Raw genomic sequence first — 23,517 nt, 5'->3', positions numbered from 1 at the left:
CTTGAAAATCTACTACACCATTCAGGATCTGCTTATTTCAGATTCATGTGTAAAACAGGGTCAGAATTCATACTTGTAACTACAGCATCACACACCGTGAGTGTGGAAACCGTGAGTGCTGAGTTTAACACACACTCTGCTTTTTATCTTTACACAGATCTATCTTTGTCTTACCTCGCCAGTGATATCATTTGTTCATAGTTTTGAATCACATGCAATCTAATTTTTTAATAATTTTTCACATATGCATGCTGTTAAAATAATTTGCATTTTCATTTTCACATACTTGTATTTGTGTGTAGGACCATATGAAAATGAAATTTCTGTTCATTTATATAATATACATAGTCCACACTCCAGCCCAGTAGGTGGCGGTAATACACCTAATTGTTAGATGTCAAGAGCCTTACAGAAGAAGAACGTGTTTACGTCACACGGGGGAGCTCATGATGGCGGTTGATTTGACTCCTCGGTTCAGAAGACTGAACAGCCAAACAAGAAGTTTTCGTGAAAATATACAACCTGGTAAGGTGACGCTTAGTCAGTGTGAAGTTAGCTCATGTCCTTTATCTCAGTACAACCAGACAAACACATTTCCGTGCTGTACAAAAGAATTGGCTCTATCTCTAGAGTGTACCATTGACAGAGGAATGCGTTAGCCCTCGCCGCCCTGTTGTTGCTGTTAATTCTGGGAGAAATGTCTTAATGTTTAAAATGTTTTTGGAGACGCTGACACTCAGGGACTTTGCTTTATGAGTTCGCATATAGATTCTACAAACCTAAAAGTAGCATTATTCCTGATGCTGAAGTGCTCCCTGAGAGTGTTACACCATTATATATAGTATTATTGAATTATTATAATGTATGGAGTTTATCGAGGTGGAGCTGCTTTGAGCTACTTTATATACTGTTGGGTAGTTTAATATTTTATCTCATATTACAAATGCATAATGTTTTATGAGCTCATCTTATGTTTTGGGTGTAACATCTTAATTTGTAAAGTAACTAGCGCTATAGCTGTCATCAATACAGAAAAAAGTGAAAAGTAGCAAAAAAAATAAAAATGTAAATATTCAAGTAAAGTTAAAGTAACTCAAATTTGTATTTTGTTCAATACTTGAGTATTGACCCAATATTAATGTTAAAGCTTTCATGTGTACACCTTCAATAATGTCATGCAGTAAAATAAACACAACTGAAGTAGAGACCCCTGGACAATTCTTTTTCTCTGTTTTTACACAAGTTAGAGGTCTTATTTTTCACCGTGCACCGTTCTCTGTGATTCATGTTCACCATTGACTTGGGACTGAACATGTTTACTACTAATCTGTATAAATACTTTTTTCAAGGTACACAAATGAGCTGAATGAAGTCCAGAACATTTAAATTCTGACATGATCTCTTATTAGGTTTCTCAGGGCCCTTTGGTGCCACTCAGCTGTGGCACAACATCATCCAGGCCCTGCAAACCCAGGTGGAGGTGCGCCGCTGTAGGAGGCATCTACGTGTTCATGCCGAATGTTTCACAGGCTCAGACGCTGTGGATGCCGTCCTCAGTTACTTGATGCAGAATGTGGTGTTTTGCACAAGTGAAGTATCTCGCCTCAAAGCTGCTCGACTCTGCCAGGCTCTGATGGAGGCAAAGGTGTTTGAAACGGTGGGCACAAAGCTGTTTCGCAGAGACAAGGAAGTGGCCTTTGAGGACAGCAGCTGTAGCCTTTACCGTTTTCTGGAATATAAAGTGTTACCCGGCTCCTCCATGAAGGAGTGCAGAAGTGACACAGAAAACATGCCACCAGATGAGCCAGAGATTAAGAGGAAAAAGAGCTCCAGGTTGGTTGTACATTTCATCACTAATTCTGCTCAGTATGGAGGACTTGTTGCAAAATGCTAAATCTGTCCATTGGTGAATATTCAGATACAAAGCAGAGCAGAGAAATACACAGATATTCAAAATATTTTCCCATTTTTGTTCATGTTTGAGTGAAAATTAGGTTTGATTTTTTGTTGAGTGTTTAATAATCACCAAAATGATTCTCTCTGCAGGCTGAATGAATTGAGAACAATTTCCAATCCTCTTGCTGTTGGACCATCAGACCGGAGGGTTGAGAGGCTGCTGAGGACCATCAACCTGCGACCTTCTGTGTCACCAGCTTTAAACACAGCCTCAACCTCTTCTGCCTTTCTGTCCAAGGCTGGTAAGACTGAGCTAGTCTCTCAGTATCTGCCAGTACGATGGGTTCCCTATACAGTAGAATAACCTGTACAACATTTACAAGATTGATTTGGTTCCTTCTTTGACAGTGGTGGACGAGGTCTGGAAGCAGCAGACACTGCTGCAGTTGCTGCAGATTGTGGAGTTGCCAATGCTGGACTGTATCCTGACATCTCCTTCCAGGGTTCAGCCTCAGGCCTGCAGAGCTCCTCTGGCCACCCAGGACCTGGTTATCTCTAACACATGTCTGGAGAGAGAGCTGCCCAACACCCTTAACTTGCCCCAGTTAGTGCTATGATTAATACTTAAAAGATTTTTTCCCATTGGACATAAACTCATCCTGCTAAAATGCACTTGCAAAAATTATGGAGAAAATAAAATTAGATTATGCTCTGCAGTTCAGATAACAAATGTTTATATATTATGTATGTCTTGTATTCCTACTGTGACAGTGAAGTGACATTTTCTTCTCTTTCATCACCTTTTCATTTCAGGTTGGATGGTTGGCTGTTGGCAGCAGCAGACTGCTTGGAGCTTTTCCCCGACCAGCTGATTGTGGTTGCAGGGGAACAGCTCAGCCAACAAGCCCCTGTAGAGGATGGCAACGCAGAGCAAATGGCAAGCCAGAAGAGGCTGCTCTTTGACACTATTTCCAAGTACTACAGTGGACAGGAAAAAGCTCCACTCCTCTCAAGACGCTACCTAGATATACATGCTGCGATTCTGAATCTATTGGGTCAGAGTTGAAAAGTTTTATAGTGATTTTATGATTTATATGTGTGTCATCTTGAAAGTTTAGGAGATACATTTGAGAACACATTCTGGTATACTTTACTGGCACAGTTTTGTTCCAGTCATTCATGAAGGTCAGTACTTTTTCTCTGTCGGTGAGAATCTTACCTGTTTGTCTTGTTTCTTCTTAGATGAAGGGAAGGTGCAGGATGCCATCAGAGCATCTCAGTTGTGCTTGCGGCTACTGGAGACAAGCGTGAGAGATGAACTGCGGAGGCTACTGGCCCTCATGGCAACAGCAGCTCACCCAGATGCCTGCCGTCTACAGAAACAAGTAGCTCGCTAGTCATCTTCTCCAAAACACACCATCAGCTCCAGCTTTTTCTCTACACTTTTAGAATGATAAAAAAGAAATAAAAGTTATTGAAAATAATTGAAAAAGCATATATGTTGCTTATACTTTCACTGAGTTTGTAGATTAGAGTGTAGCGCTATTTGTAGTATTACAACCACTGTGAATAAGTGGTTAACATGTTGGGATCTATCATTGATTTTCTGGTATGTTTCCTTTCAGATTGATAACAGGGCCTTGGTCTGCCGCACTTTTCAGAAAGCAATTGTCCAGAATCACGAGCTGACTCGATCCCAGAGCGAAACCCTGGTACTGTTCCTAATGGACAATCACACTGAGCTCTTCAAGGTACACTTCTGCTCTTTCAGAATCATTTTGGAATTTCGGTATCACAAACATGCATTCTTAAAGACAGTGGAGAACTTGTACTTATTCTGTAATCTTTGATGGAAAAATGAATTAGTGCTCCACTTTATGTCAAGCTCTTTATGTACTATAGGCTGTAGGCCTACAGGCAGTTAATGATAGGTCGATTTAATTCTTCACAAGTTTGGATTCGACCTTTTTATATTCCTTTCTCCCTCTTACTTCCTGTTATGAATACAGACTCCTACATGTCTTATTGAAGCCGTGAGGAGAACACTGACGACTATGCAGCAGGGAAAAGACCCTGATTCGATTGCCAGTAAGTCAAATACAATTACAACTGAATATACACACTCTGATGGATGTTACATGTTACACTATCATTGTCTAACAACTCAGAAATGATACATCTATACAGAACCACTCAAAATGTAACGTGTTTGTCCACATGGAGGCACTGTTGCTCCACACCAAAAACCAATCACTTCTTCGATCAGTGTGTGTTATGCTCCACTCAGTCACCCTCTTCACTGTGCTTTGCAGCATTCACCTTCTGCCAGCAGGTGACACCACAGGAGTACGAGGACCAGCGTGAGGCTACCACCCTGGAGAGTCTCAAACAGCTTCTCCATGACATTTCCTCCAGCAAGCGCATGCCTGTCAAGGAGAGGAGGAGGCTGCTCAAAGAGTTTGAAAAACATCACCCTGTGGTTTTCCTCCAGCATTTCTCCAGGACCTTCTGAAACACAGTTAGGGGGTATTGGTTTGACTTCCAAGGTGCACTTCACAAAGCCAGTCTGAGATGGCAAAGCGCTTACACTGACGAATGATACTACTTAAATGCACATTGTAGATCTAATAAAACCCAGTGACCATATAATTCAGGATGATTTAAAAACTGGAACACAGCCACGCCTCTAATCTCACATAATGTCTAGTATGTATAGATGGAGAGACACTGCGGCTATTCCTATAATAAATATAAATGGTGTTGCATGCCTGTCCAAAGTAATTTAAATCTCAAGGGGCTAAAGTAGTTGAGGTTTGATTGTAGTTAAGCTGTTATCTTTTTTATGTCCCATAGCACTGGGTCTATTATCTGACTGATGAACTGTTTGAGATATAGGTCTATTTGTTGAAGGAAACGGGCTTAACTGTAGCTGTGACTGGTTTTGCACTAGTTTATAAACAATGACTTGTCAGTTCATCTGAGATACCAAGTGTTTAAATAGGGAGTAGTCTGTGAGCTGTGTAAACTCTAGCTGTTAGTAGCAGCTGACATTTGTTGTAGATTTTTTTTTCAGTTCAACACTGGTGACACTGATTTTATGTTCTAGAAATGAATAATGTTTAAAGGATTGTTGCATTGTTCTGAAATTACCATGAAATAAGAGTAAGTTATAAAAATGATAAAAGGGATCACTGGAATAAAATAGTGTTGAGTTTCTTCAGCCATTTAGCTAGCTGTATTCAATGTACAGATAATGTTCTAATTAATTTACTTGTTGCAGGTATTTGGATAGAGCTAATACTTAATTATCCTAATTACCCTTATGAGTTCTAATTTAAGTGAGGTTGATTGGGGCTTTGGAAATGGAATTGTTTTCAGAAGTAATGCTGTGCACTTGATCAGGCATTAATATTTCTACATATAAAATGAAGAAAAACAATATTATAGCTACCATTTTGTTTCTTGTTTTGGGTTTTCAGTTTTACTGTAGCATGCTATAGTATTGTCGAAGAAAAATACTGAGTATACACAACACTAATGCAGCTGAATGAAGTGAAACAGTATGTAATGTGTTTTTGTTTGAGATGAAGCACAAAGTTTGTTTGTTTTTTTTTTTGGTGAAAAGTTTAACTTGAAATTAAATATGAAATGAAAGTAGAAAGGGTACAAAAGTGTGCTAGGCTAACCATAGCTCAGGTTAATATATTTTGATTTTATGGGTATTAAATGCTTTTAGTGGCAGTAACTTGGTCAAATATCTTTTAGCTGTAACTTTTTAGGATTTTACTTGAAAAAGGCATAAAAGATACTAATTTAATCTGTGGTAAAGCACAGTGCTCCAGTTGGATTTTATTCTTTTAACTGACGAAACTGGTCAAACAAAAAGTAATTTGCAGTCAAGTCTCATGTCTGTCAGCATCTTTTGTTTTTTCCAAACACTGAAATCATGTTAGATTGCACTTTATGATGCTGAACCATGCTTTACTTTCTGTTGAAATAACACGCCTAATAAAAGTTTAATTGATCTTAAGCAAAATGTTCGTGTTCATATTCTTTAGTGTGTGCATATCCTCCTAGGGGAGTCCATACACCTTCAGGTGTCCTTGAAGTGGTTATAAGGAGTGCACAAACCTGAGAAACAGTTTGGTCACACATTTCATGCCATGTTAGACCAAATTATGCAACCCACTGATTACGACTATCAGCTAAATAACAAATGCAAATCATTTCATCATACTTTACACATGTACACATAAATCATTTTTGTATGTTACAAAATGGTGCATATTTTTAAGATGGTGATTTTGTACTTTTTGTATTTGTGTGCTGCTGACAGACCTAAACACTACAGTTTCTACATTTGCATGTATTACTAAATACTAAATAAGTAGGGTGCACAAACTTATGCAAATGCCCTAATTACTGTTGTGTCTTTTTATTTGTAACATCCTGAAATAAAAAGTAACTGTACTAGCATTTCTAAAGTCGGTTTTCTGCAGGGCCTGTATTGACTGTTTTTCACTTCAAACACCAACATAACATGTAATTTAACCAAGGATCCACAAAAATTTGCATACAACTATAATTGTAATTTTATAATGAAGAAATTTGATGTGCAGTTTATTTTTGAATACTGTAGAGTGGTTGCAAGTGTGTAAAAAAAAAAAACACTCAGATGACGTTGATGCACCTGACGGCATTAAAAAACCCGGAAGTTGGGTTGTTCGTTCACTAGCGTACTAAGCTAACTCATTTCGTATGCTACTGGAAGACATGGGGGCTGTGTTTCACAGCCATTACTGACAGTGCGTCTGCTGAGAGTCCACATATCACAAGAAATAAAACGGAGAGCCCTTTTCATATCAAGGTAAGTAGCTGGATGGTGTCGGAGTGAAAGTTTTGGATTGAAACAAACGGTCTTTGACTATAATAACAGCGGTGACAGTAACGTCACTGTCTAGTTGCGCGTTGTTGGCTAGTTAGCTTGGGTATGTGACTACCGTGATCTGTCTGTGGAAAAAAGCCATTCATGGATTACAACGATGATGTCAGTGTTCTGACCTACAAAGGTAGATAATAGGTTAAAAGAAGGTTTGGAAAGATAGTTGTTAACGGCTAACGACAGTGTCACGGTGCTGTGCTAGTTTTGATGTGTGCGTACAGGCTAAACCATACGGTTAACTGAGCTAACATCAAGGTATTTCCCAACCAGACATGATGAGAGTCATGCGAAGCGACAAATATAACATTAAAATACTTCAATCCAGAGCAAAGATATGCTTTAATATTCTGACGTGAATATTGCGTCAAAATAAAGTTATAAAACTGGTATTAATAAACTGTTTGGTATCTGGCGGCTAACATGCTAATGACTGTGCTAGGCTAGGTGGGCTCTGTGGTGCAGGTGGTTTGGTGAGGTGAATGTCCAAAACACTGCACTCACAGTTTACCTCTTTTCATCTGGCCACTAGCTGGCAACTGGTGTCGATAGATGTCAGTTCGTGTAAAGTAAATTGACTGCCATCGAAAGATAACATTAAAGCAATGTCGGTACTTCTTCGTAAAAAGCCTTCAAACTTGTTGCCGACAAAAGCTTTTTTGGCTCACCCTAGGGGAAATATTTAACACAATATTGTTTAATAATTAAGACTCATGGCCGTAGAGCTGCATCTGGTATATACTGATCCCTCTGGCTTTGTTGCTGTAGCCCTTGTGTCCATCACGAAATGAATAATGAGCAATGACACAGTTATGCTACAGTGTTGACTGCTGGTTCCCCCATAGCTGAGTAAATCAGGCCAGAAATAACTGCTATGTCTATGAGCGCAGTTGCACATCTTCTAATGAGGCTACATTGTTTTGGGTGAGGCACAAGTAGATCTGGCTGTTCCAGAAAATGTACAAAATTAGGGAGACAAGGGGACTGAGAAAGCCTGCCACACTGATATAAACATCAACAAAGCTGACAGCATCAGATCCAGCCATGCTAATTGATAGACTCAGTAGTTTTATGTACCCTTTATTTGGCTGGTCACATATTGTTACAGCAGTTGGCACTGGCTGAGCTTACACAAACTTAAGGGAGGTACTGTATAGTACTGCATTGTAACATTATATATACAGTACAAGCAGGGGTTCTTATTAACTGAATTGGTCAGTGTGGGTGTTGACAAGAACCTACAAATTTGGATATGTATTCAATGTGCTTTGATCCATTTTGTACTGACGGCTAACTTTTTATGCAGGTATCTGTACAGCATTAATTATGCAAACTGTACAGTGTGCATCTTGTTGTATATAATAATGATATATATCTATATTGGTATATATTATAAAGCTTACTCAGCTGTGTTTCAGTGCAGTGAAATAAACATCAAAGTACCAGAAGCCCACTCAAGACAGATAAAAAAGGATGAAGAAGCAGTTCATTATTATTTGGCCATATTACTGTCGGCCATGTTCTTTTGTCTGACTTCCTGTTGCCTAACATGCTTTCAAGTCACTGAAGTATTTTGAAAGAGAGCCTAACTAGTGTGCTTGAGTTTGCTCTGAGTCGTGTTATATTTCTGGGAACAGCTTGGGCTATTATGGTGCTTACTCTCCTCAGCCAGCACAGACCAGACGCTGGTGCCACTTTGATGTGCAAATTTTCAAGCAGGTGCATTAGAGTGCATGTCTAATGGATTGTTGAAGGCTTTTGCTTAGCTAGAAAGGGTTAGGCTACAGCTGTCTCTTTCAGTGATAGCAAAAACTTATTGTCTTACTGGTCTAGGTCTATAACTCTTAGTTAAAACCTGTATATAAATGCTTACCTGTCCTGGACAGTCTCTCATCTGCCACTGTCACCTTAGCTGCCAGGTCAGGCCTGAACATGGAATCCATGCTGAACAAGCTAAAAAGCACTGTCACTAAGGTGACAGCAGATGTCACCAGCGCTGTCATGGGCAACCCGGTGACACGGGAGTTTGAGGTTGGACGACATATTGCCAGCGGGGGTCCTGGCATGTGCTGGAGGATCTACAATGGCACCAAGAAGTCCACCAAACAGGTGTGTGTAAATATCCACTCAATCCCTGATCAGACCAACTCCAATTCAAGTTCAGACTTAGATGGATAAATAACTGATGGTGCTTCTGCTGTTGATGAAGTCAGCTGAGGACTTTCCACACTAGAACTAACTGTCGCACTTGATATAGCTAATTTCAGCACCTTGTTTGTCTTTAATCCTCCAGGAAGTGGCGGTGTTTGTGTTTGATAAGAAGATGATTGACAAGTATCAGAAATTTGAGAAGGACCAAATCATTGATTCACTGAAAAGAGGAGTGCAACAGCTGACCAGACTGCGTCACCCCCGTCTCCTGACTGTGCAGCATCCTCTGGAAGAGTCACGGTGATTAACACACATATACAAACACACACTCACAAATACACACAAACACTTATATCAAGGGCAAATTGAATGAGTCATACCTCTGAGAGGGGGCTTGACATTCAAGAGAAAAAAATTGATAACAAATCTGTTTGTCTGCCTCTGTGTGTGCATATGTGAGCAGAAGCTTGTCATGATCAAAAGAGTCTATAGATTATTCCATGAATAATGTACGGCCCCTGGCAAAATAAGGTTGAGGCTTTCTTGTGCTTCCCTTTTTTTATACTACTGTTTTTTTGTTATTGTTGTTGTTGTTTTTTTGCTTCCACCCAGGGCAGTTCTCACTTCACAGTACTTTTCTGTCTCTGTTTTTGCCTATCGTCATGTTGATAATCGGCTCTTTCTGTTCAAGAATAACTTAACATTTAAAAAGCAGTTATTTGATGTTATTTCTTGTGTGTGGCCCTCAGAGACTGTCTGGCGTTCTGTACAGAGCCGGTGTTTGCAAGTCTGTCCAATGTGCTGGGCCAGTGGGACAACCTGCCCAGCCCCGTGCCCAACGACATCAAGGAGTACAAACTCTATGATGTCGAGACCAAGTATGGCTTGCTACAGGTGAGAGTGCAGACAGGTTAGGTTGCAACTAAGTATTTCTATTATTGATAAGTGACCACTTATTTTCTTGATTAATTCTTTGCTCTGTGAAAATGTCATATCTATGAATGTTTATAAAAATGCACATCACAATTTACCATATCACAGGTTGACATTTTAATTGCCTTGTGTTTCCCCGCCAACAGTCCAAAACCCAAAAAGAATCAGAACCTGTTGATTTTTAGGATTAGAAAAAGTTACAGAAATATGTTATCAAGCCGATTAGTTTTCGGGTTAGTCGACTAATCAATCATCAACTGTTTAAACTCAAGCTTGATGTGTCAGGAACTTTAAGATTCCTTTTACCAAAGGGCCTCTTTTGAAACCCAGTGGTCACACAACATACAATGCAGACACAGTAAAACACATAGGAAACTATAATAAAGAAAAACATTTGTATTTAGTGTATACATTATATAAAATTTTTTCACCCTTGTAAACCATCTTCTGTACACATTATCTATGACACAGTAATCACATTCATTGTCCAACACTAAGATAAATATTTCCAGCATGCATTCATTTGCTGTTGCTTCACAAAGTTAGTTTTACGTGCCCAATTCCACACCTCACCTTTCAGTGTCATGCTGTGGTTTGACATGCTGCAGTGTCAGTTAACTTTTTTGCCAGCCTGTATTTTACCCATCTCCCTCCTTTTTGTCCCTTTAACCCACATTGGTCGTAATTTCTGTTTAACTTACTTTTTCCATTGCTTGTATAAGTTATTTAAAGGAGGACATTTATAGCTGAGAGGCCTAGAAAATACCTGTAATGTTTATCATGGATTAGATAGGGTTATGGTTACACTATTTATTTTGTAATCCTATAATTATTACAGAATCATGGTCACCTTTTCATACGTCAGTTGAGACATGCCAGATCCAAACAAATTCCTGGCTGTAATGTGTTGACCCATTCACACTGATGGCAAATACAGGTTTATCCTGGGTGTTTGCCCTCGTTTGAAATGTGTATTGGTTTACTTTTGCTGCAGTGTTTGTCTATAATCCTGATCAAGCGAGTGAAGTGCCAAACTGTTTGCGCCTAAATACAAACAATGTGCTTGTATCTATCATACTTTAAATTTTTCCTGACATTTTCATTTTTCTATCTCTTCAGATCTCGGAGGGTTTGTCCTTTCTCCACAGTGGGGTGAAAATGGTCCATGGCAATCTGTGTCCAGAGAACATCATTCTCAACAAGAGTGGAGCATGGAAGATCATGGGCTTTGACTTCAGCATCTCCTCTACAAACCCCTCAGACGCAGAGGTATCTGCAGGAGTTTTGTTCCCTCAGTTCAGTCTGTCAGGCAGGGCTTCGACCCAAGCTTACGGCCTGCAAGAGGCTCTACCAAACTGATGTCTAGCAGTGCTGTCACATCTTTATGTTCTCATATCCTCTCATCCCCTTCAGCCCAAGTACACATGTAAAGAGTGGGAACCCAACCTCCCTCCACTCTGCCTCCCCAACCCTGAATACCTGGCACCTGAGTATATCCTGTCTGTCAGCTGTGACTCTGCCTCTGACATGTACTCGCTGGGTGTGGTCATGCATGCAATCTTCAACGAGGGCAAGCCTGTTTTCCAAGTCAACAAGCATGACATTTTTAAGAGCTTCAGCAGGCAGCTGGACCAGGTGAGTGGAGGTGTGCGAAATGTGGAAGCCTGAAAAATGACAGTGCAGGCAGATGTCTTGTCCAGAGTTGATTTGATTTTTGAAACAATTCTGATGACTATGATTTGACACACGCTCAGATCTGCCTCCCCAAGTAATGTGTAATTGATATTTTTTTCATAAATCAAGTCATTTGGCACATCACAGCTTCAGTAGAAATAAAAATTGTGTGCCATACCTCAAGAGTGTCAACCACTGATTTTTATTTTCTCTTCCTCTTATGTTCTACTCCATCATTTGTGTTTTTCAATTGTAGCTGAGCAGCATGAGTCCAGCACTGCTGAACAAGATCCCTGACGACGTGCGGGAGCATGTCAAAATGCTGCTCAGTGTCACGCCCAATGTCCGGCCTGATGCTGACCAGATGACCAAGGTTTGCACTGTTATTACATGCATGCAGATGCATTGAAATGATCTTGTTCACTGATATTGTTTTTGTGCATGTGTTGGAAATATTTTCTGGCTTTCGTTTGATGACGCATTTCTTTTTTTTTTCCCCATGTTTTGTGGAATTCAGATTCCATTTTTTGATGACGTGGGTGCTGTTACTCTTCAGTACTTTGACTCCCTCTTCCAAAGGGACAACCTACAGAAGTCTCAGTTCTACAAAGGCCTCCCCAAAGTCCTGCCCAAACTACCCAAGGTAAATGCCTGTAGATTTTGTAAAGGAAATGCAGTGTGCCCTGCAAATTTAGTCCTGAATGCACATGTACTGACAAACAAAGCTCTTAGTGTTCCCATATCAATTAGAACACAATTAGAAAAATGTTCATTTTTGTATAAACTTTAACACTAACTCTTACACACAGACTAACTATTGCGACACAATAGTTCTAGTACTGCTTCACGGAAAGATTTGCTTTTTCTCAGTTCTTTGTTGAACATGCAGTATTACAGTTTGAAGTCATCTTTAGCTGCTACTTCAACTCATTCTTATTTTGCGTTCTCACAGAGAGTGGTCGTGTATCGAATCTTGCCGGCGTTGACCTCTGAGTTTGTCAACCCGGACATGGTTCCTTTCGTGCTGCCCAACGTGCTGCTGATCGCCGAGGAGTGCACCAAGGAGGAATATGTTCGTCTCATCTTGCCTGACCTCTCACCTGTTTTCAAGCAGCAAGAGCCTATTCAGGTAGACAACCATGAAACACTTGGCATGTGCAGTAGGCTACCAACTGGTTGTTCTAGTGGCTGTACTATTATAATTAAAAGCATTTTTTGCTAAGCTAGCAATGCACTCAACGAGATATGTTCTCAGCTCATGTGTCTTTTAAATAATCCTCTGAAAAAAGTAGTTTTCTTTTCGCATGATGTTTTTTCTCCCCTGGCAGTTGTGTGATTGAGAGTTTGAAAGTGAGATTAACCAGTTAAATACAACTGAAGAGCATGCTGTTTGGGCTCAGTCTGTTACTTTATCAACACTTGTCTTTCTCTGTATCTTTCTTTCCATGCCTCCTCAGGCTAGTAATATGGTGAGTGGTCTTGCTGTGAATATGCTCCACTTACATTGGCTAGTGTATGCGTTGTGTTGTTGGTGTTGTACTACTAAAAGCTCTACTAAAGCCACTGCAATCACAGTCTGTGCTCATTTTCACTTACCACCGTACTCATGCGTAGACGATAGGATAGTACTCTCTTGCTTTTGACTCTTGTTTTTCTAACTGGGTCCCTGTGCTGTCCAGATCCTGCTGATCTTCCTGCAAAAGATGGACCTGCTGCTGACCAAAACACCGCCGGAGGACATTAAGAACAGCGTGTTGCCTATGGTCTACAGAGCTCTGGAAGCCCCTTCTGTACAGATCCAGGTACAGCTGCTCAATATTAACTCAATACGGTCAGTTGTAAATCCTTTACCAGGGAGGTGACCACCAGATCAACTGCAGATGGTGCAAAACTTTTCCAGTGGAAGTTGCCTTCATCATCATCATCATCATCACCATCATCAAATAAGTCATGACTGAAGGAGCTATTGCATACTTGATTTTTGACAAAGCCAGATGCTGGATCAAAAATATTTTTAGGCTTGTCTTAGACACCACCAGTTTGAAGCATAAGTAAATATTTTTAGCATTCCACTTGGAAACCTTAGAACATTTTTTTTTTTTTTTTTTTTTTGTCACCTGCTGATACTCTTCGTCTCTTTTTAGTGTTATCTTGAGAGAACAGTAAGAATGGATGCTGTATTTGGCATCATAAAAATGTCATATTTCATAACATCTTATCTGCGGCCGAGCAGGAGCTGTGCCTGAACATCATCCCGACATTTGCCAACCTGATTGACTACCCGTCCATGAAGAACTCCCTCATTCCTCGGATCAAATCAGCCTGCCTACAGACCTCCTCACTAGCTGTGAGTCTTTATCAGTTATTCTCTGCTCTCAGCTTGTACCCGCAAGCTATCTGCTTCCACTAAAGTTAGATTTTTCTTTAGTTATGTCTTTACTTTTGCCCTCCCCCTCTCTTACCTCATTTAAACAGTATATGTATTTTGACTTTGTCTATATATTTATTTTCCTTTGTCACTGTATAGGTACGAGTGAACTCTCTGGTGTGTCTGGGGAAGATTTTGGAGTATCTAGACAAGTGGTATGTCATTGATGAGATCCTGCCCTTCCTGCAACAGATCCCCTCTAGAGAACCAGCAGTTCTCATGGGCATTCTAGGTAAAGGAACTGGACTCTCTCTACTCCTCTCACCTCTTAAACAGTTGAGCTGCCTCTTGATTTGCTTAGTGATCGGTTATTTAACTTCCTTTATCCTCACTTTAGGAATCTATAAATGCACCTTCAGCCACAAGAAGCTGGGCATTCCCAAAGAGCACCTTGCCACCAAGAGCCTGCCCCACCTTGTCTCTCTTAGTATAGACAACAACCTCAACCTGAATCAGGTACTACGCGGCCAACACACCTTTTTTGAAATTACATCTCCCAGCAAATCGGTGAAAAACACATCTTATTTTCTTCATCTTTTTATACCGCATTGTGTTTTCGGGTTGTCCCTTCGTTCCATTCTCATCAACGTGATATCTCAGTACGCCTGGAGGGAATCTCTTCAGATTTGGGACAAACATTCACTTGGACTCAAAGTGAGCTGATCAGATTTTGGTGGTCAAGGTCACAGTGACCTATCAAAACACGTTGTTGCCAAAACGCACAAATTCATACACTAATTATGATGCAACTCAACATAAATGTCTAATAAAATAGAATGATTAAGTGATGATGTTTTATATCCAAATGGTCAAAGGACATCATAATATGAAATCATAATGTTCTGGAAAAACTCTTCGGGTCATTATTCAGCACTGACTCAAAAAGGGGAGATTGTGACCATATGTCCTGCAACTTGGCTGGAGGCATGAAAACTGTGAGGCGGTAATTGTAGTTTTTTGTGGTTAATGCATTTTGTATCATCTGCTTAATCGTATTTAAATTTCCTCTTATTTGCTATAATCTGATACATTCTGTGTTTCAGTTTAACTCGTTCATGGTGGTTATACGGGACATGCTGAGTCGCATGGAGAACGAACACAAGACCAAGCTGGAGCAGCTGCATGTCATGCAGGAGCAGCAGAGGTATCTGTGTTAATTGAATTCACCCTGTACAGTAGACTCTCACTTTGATTATTAATCAAGTAGACATAAATATTAATGTAAATTTTTAATACAAATTAGATAAGACGTCTGGGTTAATTGGATCTCCAATAGATAGCAATAATCAGTCGCTACTGGTCACATGAATATGATAATGGTATGACTAACCAGGTTTGCTTTTCATTGTCTCTTCTAACAGGAGTATAAACATTACAAACCCAGGGAACCAATCAGAGGAGACCAAAAGCCCGCCAAGCTCTGGCAACCAGGTGAGAGGTTTATTCTATGTCATCCGAGTAACAGATCAAAGATCATGGGCATACTTACTGTGAGAGAAATATCTTCTTTTGCTTTAAAAGATCCTGAAAAGGCTGAAAATGTTTAGCCATGTGTGCTGCAGTGCTTCCATTTTCCATCTTGTTTTTTCTTTCAGATTGACGATATCTTTGGCAGCACAGGGGTTAATGGGAAAGAGAATGGATCTGCAGCAGCAGCAACCTCACAGCCTAATAGAGTATGGGAATAATTTCACACCTCCTTTACACAAAATTTCACCTTTGCTTATTTAGCATGTAGTCCAGTCTGTTCACTGTCTCTCTTGCTTTGAACTGCCCTAGATGTCTCTGACTCTAGAGGAAAAACAGCGATTGGCTAAGGAGCAGGAGCAAGCAGCCAAACTGAGAAGCCAGCAGCCGTTAGCACCACAGACTCTCAAACCAGCCACCACCACCAACTCACAGGTAAAAACTGCATACTTCAGTGCACACAGGCACACAGTCATCCTCAAACACTAATGGCTTGTGAAGCTAAATCTCACCCTGTTTAATGTTGCAGACTAAGGATCTGACCAGCAGCCTTCTCAACAACATGACATCGCTAAACAGCCTGTCCTTGGCCAACACAGCACGACCAGCCCCAGTGCAGGGCACCACCATCTCTGCCTTCCCCTCCTCCAGCCCCATGGTTGGCCCCATGGGTGCCCCAGTCTCTAATGGCTTCAACCCACCCATGGGCTTCCACGCAGGAGGCATGGGGATGGGCATACGGCCCACAGGTCCTGGCCTCTATGGTGGCATGGCCACCACCACCAGCACCCCAAACTTTGGAGCACTCACACAGAATCAAGCACCCATTGGGCAGACAAATAAATCCCCCGACTTATCGGCCTTGGACAATCTTTTTACACCCAACAAGCCCAAAGTCACCCTCAACCAAATGGGTCCCACAGCCGCACCTGGACCCAACACCCCTTGGCTCAATCAGTTCGGTTCAGCCCAGAACGCTCAGACTCAGATGCAGGGTGCAACAGTAGGTATGGGAGGGGTACCAAGTGGGTTTGGGATGCAAGCAAACCCTTTTTTCAGCCCCCAAAACTTTTCTCAACCTGCCGCTGCCCCTAGCATGAACCAAAGTGGAATCAAACATAGTGCATCTGTCAACAATGATCTGAAAGACTTATTTGGCTAATTGTAAATGAAAAGATGCCAGGTTAAGTATATTCTTTTAATAACTTTGGACAGAAAAGCCTTCAATTCTCACAGAACAAGACACTGATTGAATGTGAAGATTTAAAAATCGTTTCAAGGATGTTGCAGTCTGTGTTTTTAATCTAACCTGGTTTAAATTGTGAATCTTGCTCAACATCAGCCGGCAAGTCATCCTGCACCTGAATTCCATTTCTACTTGACCAGAAGGACAAAAAGCTTTGGGAACTACTTCTTCTATGCTGTGTTCTTTAAATGTTGGGGGTTTCCTACTGTTTTGTACTTGACATTCTTGGGAGTCCCAAAGTCATGGGTTGAGGTGAATCCCAACTCGGTTTATTCAGGAAGGTTTTGTGTTCATATCATGAATGACTGAGTGGATTGAGTGTATTTCACTTCCTGAACAAGTTGCATCAGAATCACCCTTCAGAATTGGCAGAACAAAGGATGGAACAAAAAAAATGGCTTCCATGCCACGCATCTGCTCAGTTTCAGGCTTCTGTACCTTTATCCTTCCTCCCGACTATTTTAGGATTTGCTGCATGTCTAAAGTGATCAGAGGGTTGGCTTAAAAACAAATACTGCATACACCAAAATGTCTTGAGCCCCCTGGGAGATAGCTTGAAGTGTAGCACCGACAAGCCTGCAGTCACTGATCTGCATCCAGGAGGCTCCTCCGTGGAGACAGTCTGAAAGGGGGTGTGGAAAACCGACAGCCCAGCAGTTGCGGTTTTAGTGGGGCAAACAGAGTAACCCCTCTGCAGTCCGTCTCCATGGTAACTGTTCCTCTGCAGCACTTCCATTTTGAGAACAGAAATTGGACTTATGATCCAGTCTGGTCTTCATTGTTTCCCCCTTTGGACTCATTCTGTTAGTGTTTTCTTTTTTTTCTCCCATCACTTCATTTGACGTTTAAGCAAACATGTTGAAAACATAAGGGTTAGTTTTGTCTGGTCAAAGTTGCTGACAACCATTTCACCTCCTTTTAGTAACAAAAAATGATCAGTTTCTATAAATGCAGTATGAATGACTTGTGTCTGATAGTGGCTTAGGATGTGTGTAGTAGCTATTACAGCAGTGTCCTTTTTAACAAGACGCTAATGCTGAAGGGGTGAAAAAGGACCACATGCACTGCTTAGGCTATTGTGCCTTACATGGGTACATGTGTAAAGCCACAGACAGCTTTCATCTGTAACTCAAGTATTAATATTTTCCCTCTTAATCAGCTGTCTGAAGTATGCTTTTCAAATTACTTGCTTTATTGCATGTTACTGAACTTGACCACTTTTTTTCCCCCTAATGATTCCTAAATATTCCAGTGACCAATGATGTTTTATTTCACACATCCAGCTCCAGGATTGGCTCTGGTGAGGTTTGTGAAGGAGCTCTGAGTCCTACAGTGTACCATTTCTGTTGATCAATTTGTACAGTGAAGAAGATATCACTATATATTTTGATTTCAGCACTTTCCAGCTGTCAGAGGATCTGTGCTGGTGACATGTTATGAAGTGTAAATATATAGTTATTTAAAAAGCTATTGCTCTGTGAGGGCGTTGGCATTTCTATGTTCTTGTGATAATGGTTAAGAGGCCTTAGATGAGTCGTGTGCAATAATCCTTATTGGTTGTTGAGGGTGCATATCGATTGGTTTAAGCAGCTTTCGGTGTGTCCATACCTTCATCTCCACTGACTTACAATAACTAATAATAGGACTGTCAGATCTTCTAATCTGCTAAACATCGACGTGTACTCATTCTAAATCTTACATTTTTGAAGGAAATGACACCATTTTAGGGTTTTTAGATGCACCTTGGTCACACTGTTTCTGCTGACAATGATTGTTGTTAACATGCTGAAGTGTAACGTCTTTTACTGAACTAACTTTTGTTTCTGTGTAACAATGCCACCCATACAAGGTGAGCTTTCTCTCCGGCCGCATGGCAGTGTTAACGCGCTTGTGAATTTGGCTCTTCAGGTTCTGTTCACTTCCTCATTTATGTCACACGACTAGATGACTGTGATTGGATCTTTTTTTTAGTCTGTAGATCGACATATACTGTGTGGCAAGTTTTGATTTGGTCACAAAATGGGATGTGATCTTTGGAGCGTGTGTCACATATCCTGGCAGAACCCCAAAGCAGAAAACTAAATCTTATTCTTCTACAAGATTGTTTGTATACTACTGCTGTCATATATGTGTAGTGTGGCCCGTGTTTTATGTGTTAAGGTGCTGGTTTCTGAGGTGGTTCAATGAAAATCTGTACATATAAAGGAAAGTACACAATCTACTCTCGGAGCATGGTCATTATTTGTGCAACGATATACAAACACTACTTACAGAAAAGAAAAACAAGCCAAAGTGTGCTGATTACATGGCAGTATTAAGGGAACATTTTGATATTAACATGCACAATTTAATAGGCAGTATATCACATGAGACATCAAAGTTAACTTCCCTTTGGTTTTAGGTTTAAAGTGGTATCTTGTTGAAAGGTAAACATTGAAAACAGTTAAAGTGCACTGATCACTGACTGAATCTTTGGTTTGAGGTTAAAAATGAACGAAAAAATTAAGGGAAGAAATGCATTCACAACAATTTAGATCAGATGCTTTTGGAAAAGGACAAAGTGCATTATACTCACAGACACTGCTGAATTAAGATTTAAGTCTTCCCTGACACCTTTTAGTAAATATCCTGTTTAAATAACTGGTGTGTAAGATTGTCCAGACAGCAGACAGAGGAGGCAGCTTGTGAAAAACATTACTGAATGTTTCCAGTATGTGACCTGAGGCAAGCAATTGGTAAAATCAACATTAATTTATCCCGACCTCCGATTCTGTCACTGGTTAAGTCGTCGCACTGACCTGGCGGTGCATGTGGACAGGTTTCTCTGCATCATGGCTGCAAAAGACATGAAATATCAGTCTGAACCTCAGATCTACAGAACAATCCTTTACTGTAATATTGTGACTTATTGTGTCCCTGTTTTCAGCTCACCTGAGAAGTCCAGCTCATAGCTGAAGTTCTTGGCGGTGAATCTCATTATGCCTGATGGGTCCTGTTGGTACTGGAGCTCGATGTCCTGAGTGGAAATGCTGCAGTGACGATATCCCTGCACGACACAGAGAGCAACACCGAGGAAATGCACGTAAGAAACGTACCGTTAAAGTCTGGCTAGCTCACAAAATCAAGAACATAATAGCTGCTTACATGGCTGTCGACTCATATTCTTGTTAGTCTTTATCTTATTGACTGTTATTTACACATCAACAAAAGAAATTAGTGTCTTACTTTGGAGTAATCTTTCCATATTCCACCGATATCTTGGAACTGCCATCGCGGCATCGTGCTGGAACTGAAGAGCAGAAGAATGAAAGCTGAAAACACTTACAGTGGCATACGCATATTTTACAAGTACACTCTTCACACACTGCTGTTCAGTGAACTGAGCTGGCCAGGCTATGCAGATTTGGTGTAGAGCTGATAAAGATAATATATTGTATACTTTTATGTAGTAATCTGTTTCACATCAAGGTTTTTATTGAGGGGTTTGGCTTTTGCTTTTTAAGAACCCAATATATACCTTATTAACAAACTAAATTCATAATTAAGGGATTTGTGAGATGTTTGAAATTTAATTTGTAAAGCAGAGGGAAAGTCATGTACCCCTTAAATCATACTTAATTTGTTCATTAAGAGCTTTCTTAAGTAAGGTGCTTTTAAGGGCTTTGGTTTATGCCCATTCAAATAAATGGACAAATAAGGGATATTTTGCTACTGGTTAAGGTGTCTGGCATGTTTTCAGGAGTAAACTGAGGATTGCTGTGTTTTGTATATTCAAGTGTTCTGGTTTCATGGTGAAATGTTTCTCCTGACCTGCTGTTCTGTTGGTTGCCGTAGTTTAAAGTCCTCCTCACTGTTCTCGTAGTCCCGATTCGGTTATTGACTTGACACATTCCTATATATATAGAAAAAAAAAGAAAAAAAGTCTTGAGAATGTGTCCGTTTTGGTTCAGCAGAAGAGCAGCTTAGTAGTTGTCTGTGTGTGCGTGTGCGTGTGTGTGTGTCTGTGTGTGCGTGTGTGTGTGTGCGTGCGTTACTTGGAAAATCCAGCGTGTACGAGTATCTCTTGATCTTAAAGTGTAGCTGGCCCTGTGGGTTCAGCTGGTATTGTGTCTCAATGGCAGTGCTGTCAAACGAACATATCTACACACAAATACAAACAGGCACAAATAAATCCACTGTCGAGAGGAATACACATAAAATACACATCCCTGAGAATGAGATTGTGTGAGCCGGCTGAAAGCAGCTTCACCTCAACACACTTCATTCTGAATTCATTACAAAGAATTAATCATCTTAGAGGTATTTTCAATTTGACCACTAGATGCCACTGCTGACTCTGACATTATTTACCAAGAGACAAAAAGGAAGAATGAAAGTTGAATATCTTTATGAGACAAAGTTAAGTTTCTGCTTCGACTACTTGAAACAGTTGGATGCCCTACTTACATGTGCTTGGTATTCTGTCCATTCCCCCTCATCTCCCATGAATTCCCACTTGTAGCTTCCATCAGCGAGCTGGGAGGAGGAAGCTGAGGGTAAGACTAAAGTCGAGTACAGGCTGCAGAGAAATGAAGACACCATCACGCATGTTCAAACCGACATAGAGGGGCTTTTAAGGGGCTTTTAAGGGGCTTTTAAGGGGCTTATCTGCAGTGAGGCTCCATGAGGATTCGTATATTGCTCAGAGGTTTTTTTACTTTCCTAACTACCGTCTATTCATCTAGCCTCTATATACTGACTTAAAATTCTGTTTGCTGAGGGTGTTTATCAGTGGACAGCTCAGTAGATTAAGGCTGATCTATTTGGGGTACAGAAGATGCAAACAGTTGATGCAGGGAAGAAACATTTTTAGAATCCTCTTACCTCCCGGTGCTGGAAGTGAATTTTGGTCGCCTGCGTACATTCCTGCACAAACCTGTGATGCAGTTTGTTTGGGTCATGGCTGCAGAGTCAAACACCATCAGTTAGATTTAGCTCGGTAAAGACACATTCATGGAAATTAACTAGCTCACACAAGCAAATTGCATACTGGAGAAGTCGAGTCTGTAGCTTGTAGAGCCCACTGTGAAGGTGAAGGCTCCCTGAGGGTTGAGAGTGAACTGATGCTCAACGTCTCTACTGCTGATTGATGACGACAACATGGTGGAGCCCTGAGGAAGAGGAGAAAGGGGAGGAAGACTAATCAAGAATGCACATGGAGAATTTGTCAAAAAGCTAGACCATCAAATGAACCTGAGGCTTCATGCCAAAGATGCTCCTCACCTGAGATCCATATTCACGCCACAGCTGGTCGTCTCTGAAGTACCAACCCACGTCCTGTGTTTGGCCCTGAGGTACGAAGCTCAGTCTATGAACGTTTAGACCTGTGTTGTGAGTCTGCAACTTATCAAAGTCAATGAACACCGGCCTGTGAAGACACACGATTCAGTTTCAGACGTTTTTTAGCGGCGTCAGTGATGTAATAACTGACATTAGCCAAACCTTATCTGCAGCTTTACGATCCAATATTTCCACATTATACCTAAGTGCTTCCTGAATACAATACCTGAACTTTAAAGTGATTTTTAAAGTTAAAATCACATCACTGACCCATGGCTAGTGTTGATGGTGATTCCTTTAGCTCCAGGTTGGCAGTAGTGCGTCTCGATCACATGGTCATTATCAATTTTGAGCCACTGATGTCCATCTGACAGCTGCCACTCATAATGTTTCCCACTGACTGTAAAATAGAGGAACAAAAGTTCTTGTTATAGATGTGTGTTCTCTAAAAAAAAAAAAAAACCCCTGACAAACACAGGTGTCCAGCTGTAATCCAGCCTGAGCCCGGTTAATGTTTGACACTGACTGTTTATGTCTTTATCGTTTACTGGTGCAGGTGTGGCGATAATTACTGCTGAATGTACTTGTATCATAGAAACATTCAAATGGCAACCTAAATATTTTTCCGTACATTACATACAAGAATTTTCTCTAGGCAACGAATGAAGAAGGGAAGTATGTAGAATGAGAGCGCACCATAACCTGGGCTGCAGTGGTAAAGGATGGGTGAACCAACCTTACTTCAGCTACTCACTCAACTCAAACACTATATATATATATATATATATAAATAAAAATTACTATAATTAATTTGTTTAAACTTCTCAAATAACTGAAGAGTTTTACTTAGATGGAAAATATGTGTTTTGTTTTTCTCAGATATTTCAGTCTTTTGTGGTTTTTAGAGAAATGTAATTACTCACTGAACTAAACTGACTATATTCGTTGCTTTCAATTCATTGTTAGTCGCTGAAGTGAAGAGAGAATCAGCTAAAAGGCTCAATCGCAGGCCTACAAGTTAAAACAGTAAAAGTAAAACAGCAGGAACTTCACTTGTCTTGTGATACAGACCTGGAGTCTCCTGGAAACCCCCATCATCTTCATTTTCCTGTAAGACACAGATAGAAAGAGTGTAGAAGGCACGAAGACACCCTTGAAAACTTTAAGGCAGATAAAAATCAATCAGACTGATCCAGTAATCTAGACTCACCATGCTCTGAGGAAAATACACTGTAATAACAAAAAGGCAAATTAAACAAACAGCGATAATAATGTCTTTACTTGCGGTTTAGATGAAAACTTTATATCGTTTCATTAAAGTCTCATTTACTTACTCGTTCTCGGACATCGATGTTAAAGGTTTCCTTTCACAATAAGCGACGTCTTTCACTTTCGTTTTCGTGCTCAGGCCCACAAGAGTGACGTCTGTGATCACAGTGATTTACTGTCATTACAGCTACTTTC

The 23,517-nt window shown here is 40.5% G+C and overlaps 3 protein-coding genes across 3 annotated transcripts; 2 read left to right on the top strand and 1 right to left on the bottom strand.

Annotated features, from left to right (window-relative positions):
- Window positions 1-415: 415 nt before the first annotated feature.
- Window positions 416-6,198, top strand: depdc4 (DEP domain containing 4). The gene is made up of 9 exons (XM_023408199.2): window positions 416-525; window positions 1,410-1,833; window positions 2,047-2,198; window positions 2,305-2,500; window positions 2,710-2,951; window positions 3,139-3,281; window positions 3,522-3,647; window positions 3,906-3,984; window positions 4,209-6,198. Exons 1-9 carry the CDS (start codon window positions 447-449, stop codon window positions 4,406-4,408), a joined length of 1,641 nt encoding a protein of 546 aa, XP_023263967.1. The 5' UTR covers window positions 416-446; the 3' UTR covers window positions 4,409-6,198.
- A 416-nt stretch (window positions 6,199-6,614) lies between these two features.
- On the top strand, window positions 6,615-18,955 carry scyl2 (SCY1 like pseudokinase 2). Its single transcript, XM_023408193.2, has 18 exons — window positions 6,615-6,763; window positions 8,748-8,944; window positions 9,129-9,286; window positions 9,736-9,880; window positions 11,039-11,188; window positions 11,333-11,554; window positions 11,850-11,966; window positions 12,111-12,236; window positions 12,546-12,722; window positions 13,273-13,395; window positions 13,827-13,940; window positions 14,121-14,253; window positions 14,359-14,477; window positions 15,065-15,165; window positions 15,383-15,452; window positions 15,617-15,697; window positions 15,801-15,923; window positions 16,018-18,955. The coding sequence occupies exons 2-18, from the start codon at window positions 8,768-8,770 to the stop codon at window positions 16,648-16,650; spliced, it is 2,769 nt and encodes a 922-aa protein (XP_023263961.1). The 5' UTR covers window positions 6,615-6,763; window positions 8,748-8,767; the 3' UTR covers window positions 16,651-18,955.
- LOC111656478 (uncharacterized) lies at window positions 18,954-23,469 on the bottom strand. Its single transcript, XM_023408209.2, has 13 exons — window positions 23,388-23,469; window positions 23,264-23,283; window positions 23,125-23,161; window positions 22,324-22,453; window positions 21,997-22,141; window positions 21,764-21,884; window positions 21,598-21,676; window positions 21,181-21,292; window positions 20,769-20,874; window positions 20,545-20,626; window positions 19,960-20,023; window positions 19,666-19,780; window positions 18,954-19,569 (listed from the first exon to the last, which is right to left on the bottom strand). Coding segments are annotated over exons 1-13 (1,074 nt in total). The 5' UTR covers window positions 23,389-23,469; the 3' UTR covers window positions 18,954-19,507.
- Between the last annotated feature and the right edge of the window lie 48 nt (window positions 23,470-23,517).

Source organism: Seriola lalandi, unplaced genomic scaffold (genome assembly GCF_002814215.2).
Source record: "Seriola lalandi dorsalis isolate HSWRI2012SDOR001 ecotype SW California unplaced genomic scaffold, Sedor1 jcf7180002054357, whole genome shotgun sequence".
Taxonomy (NCBI): Eukaryota; Metazoa; Chordata; class Actinopteri; order Carangiformes; family Carangidae; genus Seriola; species Seriola lalandi.
This window is presented reverse-complemented; position numbering and strand designations above follow the sequence as displayed.

Coding starts and splice junctions, on each gene's coding strand:
- depdc4 (XM_023408199.2), top strand. CDS start 447: ATGATGGCGGTTGATTTGACTCCTCGGTTCAGAAGACTGAACAGCCAA. Junction 2,952..3,138: donor TGCGATTCTGAATCTATTGG/GTCAGAGTTGAA, acceptor GTTTCTTCTTAG/ATGAAGGGAAGGTGCAGGAT. Junction 3,985..4,208: donor AGACCCTGATTCGATTGCCA/GTAAGTCAAATA, acceptor TGTGCTTTGCAG/CATTCACCTTCTGCCAGCAG.
- scyl2 (XM_023408193.2), top strand. CDS start 8,768: ATGGAATCCATGCTGAACAAGCTAAAAAGCACTGTCACTAAGGTGACA. Junction 12,723..13,272: donor AGCAGCAAGAGCCTATTCAG/GTAGACAACCAT, acceptor TGTGCTGTCCAG/ATCCTGCTGATCTTCCTGCA. Junction 15,453..15,616: donor CGCCAAGCTCTGGCAACCAG/GTGAGAGGTTTA, acceptor TTTTTCTTTCAG/ATTGACGATATCTTTGGCAG.
- LOC111656478 (XM_023408209.2), bottom strand. Junction 19,781..19,959: donor TATGGAAAGATTACTCCAAA/GTAAGACACTAA, acceptor TGTGTCGTGCAG/GGATATCGTCACTGCAGCAT. Junction 19,570..19,665: donor CTATGAGCTGGACTTCTCAG/GTGAGCTGAAAA, acceptor TGTCTTTTGCAG/CCATGATGCAGAGAAACCTG.